Source organism: Pundamilia nyererei, unplaced genomic scaffold (assembly GCF_000239375.1).
Source record: "Pundamilia nyererei isolate P.nyererei 1_Seehausen unplaced genomic scaffold, PunNye1.0 scaffold00299, whole genome shotgun sequence".
NCBI lineage: Eukaryota > Metazoa > Chordata > Actinopteri > Cichliformes > Cichlidae > Pundamilia > Pundamilia nyererei.
In genome coordinates, this window is record NW_005187700.1 from 246,094 (window position 1) to 253,164 (window position 7,071).

The following is a 7,071-nucleotide window of genomic DNA, read 5'->3' on the forward strand; positions in this document are numbered from 1 at the left end:
CTGTTAAAAGGGAGTTTTTCCTTCCCACTGTCGCCAAAGTGCTTGCTCATAGGGGGTCATATGATTGTTGGGTTTTTCTCTGTATCTATTATTGTAGGATCTACTGTACAATATAAAGCACCTTGAGGCGACTGTTGTTGTGATTTGGCACTGTGTAAATAAAATTGAATAGAAAATTGAATTGTTTGATCAACATGGAGGCTGTCACTGAACATTACTGACAGAAGGACACAGACATAAACATGATTCGTAGACTTCAGCAGAGCTTCTGCCCACATAGCAAAATTGGTATGGCCCAGATCTGGCCCACGCAATGTGCTTACACATGGCTCACATACCGCAAAGAATGACGTCCCTTTGGTGGCCCAGATCTGGTTTGCCAAAGGTGGCCCAGACATAGGCCAGCACAAGGCCAGTTGCAGATACACTGGTGGTCCTGTGCTGGCCCATGCGTGGATTACCTCTGGCAAACCTGATCTGGGCCACCAAAGGGCCGTCATTCTGTATGGTATGTGGGCCACGTGTAAGTTCTGTGCAGCCACGGGCCAATTGCAGACAGTGAATGGACTGATTCTTATATAGCGATTTTCTGCTCTCCCGGATTACTCAAAGTGCTCTATACAACTTGCCACATTCACACACTTTCTCTAAACTCATTGCTTCCCTAACTGCATTCATACACATTCACACTCTTGACAAGCAGACTGGATGAGCCAGGGCTCAAACCATTAACCTTCTGATCACTAGGTGACCTGCTCCTCCTCCTGAGCTACAGCCACCCAGTGGTAAAAATGCATAAACCCTTACTAGGGTTTGGATAAAGTGTACACTCACAAACCTGTCAAACCTGCATTTGAAATGTTGGCTACCATAGCAGTATAGTATTGCAACATGGCATTTGGGTTTTCTAACTAAAATAGGAAAATAGGAACATAAATACTGCCATCATTGCCAGACCTGGCCCACATCTGGTTGACATACACCCTGCCATGACATCAGTCAGTCAGAAGTGCCAGCTTGACACCAGATCCGGGCCAGATGTGTCTGCTATGTGGGTGGTCTGTATGACGACCACATGGTTACTAAATGTAAGGATGGTTCTCTGTAATAAGAGCCAGTGATTTGCAGTCTTGTCACTTGTTGTCACAGTCTTGAGTCATACTGCGACAACATTAAAACTGATCAGCTGTTAAGGCATGAAATGAGAGAACAAACAGTGTGAGATTAGATTTGATGCTCTTACAGTTTGATGAATGATGATTACTCTTTATAAGGCTTCAGTGAGAAGCCTCCAACTTTACAAGAAACACAGGATCTTTGTTTCATACTGACTGTGTTTAGTACAATACTGCTGACAGCACCACCCACTCACTCCAACAGTTTACGTACTGCAGAGTTTCCAGTCTGTAGTCTAGACTCTCCTGAAGATCAACCAGCTCAGACAGATCTGGATTCTGCAGGTCATTGTAGCACAGGTCCAGCTCTCTGAGATGGGAAGGGTTGGACTTCAGAGCTGCTGCCAGATAATTACAGCTGATCTTTGACAAACCACAGCTCAACAATCTGTATAAAGAATGAAAGATGTAAGTTTATTAGACAAACTTCAAACAACAGCTTCATACAGTCTTCAGGAAACTTCAATAAAGTTATAGAAAATACTTTTTTTCCCCAATTCCCAATTCCTGTTCCATTTTAAAAATATAAATGGATGCTTTTAAAAAACCCTAAAATGTAAATTAAAACCAAACAATGTTGAAACAATGGATTATATTCATGCTATTACAAACAAGCTAAACTACTGGTATGCTACCATTTAACAGAGGAGTCATCCCTACAACACAAAACCAAATTACTGTGAAGTAGGAAACACTTACAGAGAAAACCATCTGTCTTTATGTTTTCAGCAGAGAGTGAGAAACAATGTGGGCTCAAACTTCCATGTGAGGACTAAATTTATAACAATGTCTCGCAGATAAGAACATGAAGGAATGAGGGGCATTTTAATTTTTGCAAAAACACAATAGTATAATAATAATAATTAATGTGACCCCACAATGCCTCTGACAGAGTTGGCTGTCTATTTTTTAAACTATCAAATTATGAACAAGAGTGATGGGGTCTACAGTAAGTAAGACCTCATGACTCCTGTTCACACACAAAGTGAAAAAATGTGGTGACACTTAAATTCATAATTTTATATATAAAAATATTATAGTGACTCAGATGTTAATGGATACAAAGAAAAGAAAAGAAAATCATGAGGAGAAACTGAAGGTGAAAATCAACTGTATGGATTTTTCTTCTTTGTTGAAGGTCTGAAATGTGAACATTGTTCTGCTACAGTCATTGGACTAAACCAGAGAGGAAGAAAAGAGACTTTACCATGAAGATCCTCAGTGTGGATCAGTATAATATCAGCGTTATGTCTGTAGCTTAGTGTCAGTACAACTTTCACATCATATTCATCTCGGCACAATTAAAACATGCTGACTGACCTCAGAGTTTCAAGCTTACATCCTGGACTCTCCAGAAAACCACACAGCTGCTTCACTCCTGAATCCTGCAGGTAGTTGTTACTAAGGTTCAGGTCTCTCAGGTGACTGGGTTTGGACTTCAGTGCTGAGACCAAACAGCTGATGTCTGACAAACCACAGTAATCAAATCTGAATAAAGAATAAAAGATGGAGTTTTCTTTTCAATTTTGTGCATAAAATAATTTCATAACTTCATCAGAGATAAAGAAAATTCAACCCCTGTGTTACGTCTTCCTTGTCCTTTATGTGTTTCATGTCTGCATGTCTTTTGTTGTCAAGTTCATGTAGTCATGTCTGTGTTTCGTCATGTCTCTGTTTCATTATGTTTCCTGTTTTATTTTGAAGAGGTCCTGTGTTACTGTGTTCATTGTGTTTAATTTTACACTTCCTCTGTGACGTTGTTATGTTCATTTGCTTCAGCTGTTTCCCCGTGTGTTTGCGCTTCCCTCATTATCCTCCTGTGTGTACTTAGTCTGTGTGTTTTCAGTCATTCCCTAGCTGTGTCCGAATTCAGGGGAAGGATGCCTCGAAGTACGTATTTTGAGGCAATGACGTCACAGCGACGTGATGACAGCTGTCCGAATTCAAAGAGTACTCAAAATGTGGCGACAAATACGTCCTACTTTTCCGCGAATTTGAGGGTTAGCTGTGTCCGAATTCAAGGGAAGGATGCTTTGATTCCATATTTGGAAAAAATGACGTCACAGGGACGCGACGAAGGCTGTCCGAATTCAAAGAGTACTCAAAATGTGCCAACAAATGCATCCTACTTTTCCCCAAATTTTAAGGATGTGTCCAATGTATCCTTCGTGTCCTACCATATCCCAGGTTCCATTGCAGGCCATACCGGAGATTTTTTTCTGATAACAATGGTGGTCGAAGAGGAAAACACTTTCAAATGTAAGTATATGAAAATCTGGTTGTACAAAAGTTAAATTGTCATAGCGGTTGTGTTGTTAAGCTATGGGCATCTGCATTGTTTGTTTTTTTTATTATTCAAATAACCCTAAACTAGCTTGTATGGTGGGTCCTCCGGTTTGTCATATATTGCCGCTTACATAAAGCTAATTTGGATTTTTTCAAATTAATTTCTATGCTGTTATGTTGTGGGGAACAAAGGCCAAGCGGCTCATTCATTAAAACGAGGAGAAAACGATCACCTCTTCACTTGGGTGAAGAATCGGGCCACTGTGGCGTGGAGGTACAAGAATTAATCAATTTATACATCATATTGATATATATGAGTGCGGTTTTATTAACCCTCATGCTGTACAGCAGCGGTCCCCAACCTTTGTTGCGCCACAGACCGGTTACATTAGACACGGAGCGGCCTTCAATGTGTCGTGGAAAAATATGACAAAATAAAATGATCCGACCAAGACAAAAACTGTGGTATTTTGAAATTATATTAATAAACGCACATTAACTGTGTAATTGTGTAACTTTATTAGCAGCGTCCTCCTGAAAATGTGCCAAAAGAGTAACATCCTCCTCTCTGCCCCTTAATGCGCCCCAGTCGCGATGGTAACGTGTAAATATTTCTTTCAAAATAAGACACACAACTACAACACGGGAAAAGACCCAGGGAAACAGAGTTAATGATAAAAACCCTGAAAACCATAAATTTCACACCGGAGCCTCAACTCTCGTGGCCCGGTACCAAACGACTCATGGACCGCTGCTGTACAGAACCTGTGATGTCCAGACGGTATTCCTCTGGTGTTCTGCTATGAAAACGTTTGGATTTAGGGATTAACATAGTTGCTAGGGTTTTCTTTCTTCTTATTTGTTGTGTGTGATCAGGACAATACTGGAGAAGATGGGGCTGCAGGTGAAAGTCACCCCCTTGCAGGCCAGAAGAAATGGGAGAACTTCAAAAAATACAAAGTACGTATGTGTGTTATCAAGAAGATAAATTCTTAAGAACACAAAGTAATAAATGTGCAATTACTAAGAGTTGTGTTGTTGTGTCATTTTTGATTTCCTCTGCCTTTAGGATTGCAAGTATCCAGGGTCAGGAGAGGAGGTCAGACCAAAATGACAGTGATGAGAAAGGGGGGAGGGGGCACCCACAACAGGGAAAAAGAGGAAAAGAGACAGGAATGATGAGCTGCTAGACCTCATTAGAGAGGACATGAAGCAGCAAAGAGAGGCTGAGGAGAGGAGAGCAGGCAGAGGATGGACAGACTGTTTTCTCTTCTTGAAAGATCAATGACAAAATGAGTTATGCATTAAGATATTTATTTATTTGAATATATTTGTTACGTTGTTAGACGTGTTGTGTTAGATTAAAGGTTTTGTGTTATTAATAAATTGATTAAAACAAACACTAATTGTCACTGAACTCAATTAGATTTACAGGCATTTTTAACATGTATGAACATAACGCTAACTTTGAACAATATTACATGGATATTTATTTGATAGGAATAAAGTAAATAACAATTAAACAAGAATATTTCAAATACACAGTATGTAAAGATGAAAAAAGAATATTTACAGTTGTTCACACAGGATTAACCTGAGTGACCTGTTCCTGGACCGTTTCTTTTACAACTGTAATAGATTACAGGAAGAAAGAATATAAAATAGGAGTGATGTGAGCTCGCTTGCTAGAACGAGTTAGTAGCCTGGCTGCTACATTTTGCATAGCTTGGAGGCGAGAAGGAGATGATTTGTCCAAGCTAGTAAACAGGGCATTACAATAATCTAAATGCGATCACACAAATGCATGAACAATTTTTTCTAATTCAGCTGAGGAAACCATATGTCGGAGTTTAGAGACATTCCTTAAATGAAATAAACTATCCCCTAGTAGTCCTCATGCAGAATTAAAGTTTTTTAAGACTTTGTATAATTCAATAAGTGAGAGTTTAATCAATGGAAATCACAGCAGTTTTATTTCTGCTTTGAATTTGAACTGAAGACAAATATAAGGAGAAACTGGAGATGTAAATCAAGTCTCAAAGTGAATTACCCAATAGAAGATTTTTTCTCTATGTAGCTTTTAAATATGTAGCACAGCATTACTCTGCATCAGCTAGTTGACTGAACCATAGAAGGAGAAAACAGAATTAGATCCAGATTCTCACAACTAGAACATGGTGACTGACCCCAAAGTTTTAAGTCCACATTGTGGATTCTCCAGAAAACCACACACCGCATTCACTCCTGAATCGTGCAGCTTGTTGCGGCTCAGGTCCAGATGTTTTAAATGGGAGGGGTTGGACTTCAGTGCTGAGACCAGACAGCTGATTTCTGACAATGTACAGTCTTCTAAACTGAAAAAGAAAAAAGGAAATGGAAACTCCAAACAGCTCAGGCCAAAATTCCTAAAGAAACTTGAACAAACAAATAAAACATTTTTTTATATTTGTATTAAGAAAACTAGTAGTTTGGTATTTGATATCCAAATAATCTCTATACTTTCTATAAGTCAATATGTTATGTATTTTGCACTGCTGATCAGACAAAAAAAGTTTACATTGTTCAGGGGGAAAAGCCCGCCATGGGGTGAACAGAAGCCAGTAAGAAGATTCTGCGTTCTGCTCTTAGAAATATGAAGGTAGATACACCAGCAACCACAGCTGATTCCAGGGGCCAGAGGTGACTACTGCTGGCTAACGCTAAGTGTAGATATAGTAAGACTGTAATTATAGTTATGATACCTGGTTACATCAATTGGAGGTCACTAAAATCAATATCGAATCGGTGTGTAACTTTGCCAAAACAATTCTGGACTCTGTAGTTTTCTCTGGTCCCCTCCCCAATCAGACCAGGAGTTGACAAGTTTAGCCGCATGTTCTCCTTAAATTGCTGGCTGTCTGAGTGGTGACCATAAAACAATGTGGGTTTCATAGATAATTGGCAAACCTTCTGGAGGAAAACTGATCTTGTTCGGAGAGACGGCATCCATCGCACTTTGGATGGAGCAGCACTCATTTCTAGAAATCTGGCCAGAAATTATTCTAGAAATTATTAAACCATCCAAAATATGACTATCCAGAGTTGGGACCAGGAAGCACGCCACTCTGCAGCTTCTCTCCTCCTGTTACACCCCAAAACCCCATCCCCTTAGAGACTGTGTCAGCTCCCAAACAGACAAAAAACAAACTAAAAACCAGCAATAAATGACAGAATGAAATCACAAAGAAAAAACAATACAGTATCATCAACAGCACCAAAGAAAGAACTAAGACTATTAAACAGTATGTTTTCTCTTCTAAGTTCCTGTTAGCCAATGACTAATATTTGGTCAACATCCTGATTTACTCTGCTTACAGAAACCTGGTTACAGTTGGTTATGTTAGTTTAAATGAATCAACACCCCCAAGTCACTCTACCTATCAAAATCTTTTAAAATATAAATGTATTTTGCCAGAAACATCTCAGCTAAAAAGGAGGAGGTCAAATCAAATCAAATCAAATCACTTTTATTGTCACATCACATGTGCAGGTACATTGGTACAGCACATGCGAGTGAAATTCTTGTGTGCGAGCTTCACAAGCAACAGAGTTGTGCAAAATACAATAACAT

At 39.4% G+C, this 7,071-nt stretch overlaps 1 protein-coding gene across 1 annotated transcript in view; it reads right to left on the bottom strand.

Moving 5' to 3' along the window:
* LOC102201104 (NACHT, LRR and PYD domains-containing protein 12-like) overlaps nt 1–7,071 on the bottom strand; it is a 47,107-nt gene that overhangs the window by 21,774 nt on the left and 18,262 nt on the right. The window contains exons 8-10 of the mRNA XM_013915405.1: nt 5,648–5,815; nt 2,496–2,663; nt 1,386–1,563 (exon numbers count right to left, since the gene is read on the bottom strand). Of these exons, the coding sequence (XP_013770859.1) occupies nt 1,386–1,563; nt 2,496–2,663; nt 5,648–5,815 (514 nt within the window). The remainder of the gene's footprint in view (nt 1–1,385; nt 1,564–2,495; nt 2,664–5,647; nt 5,816–7,071) is intronic.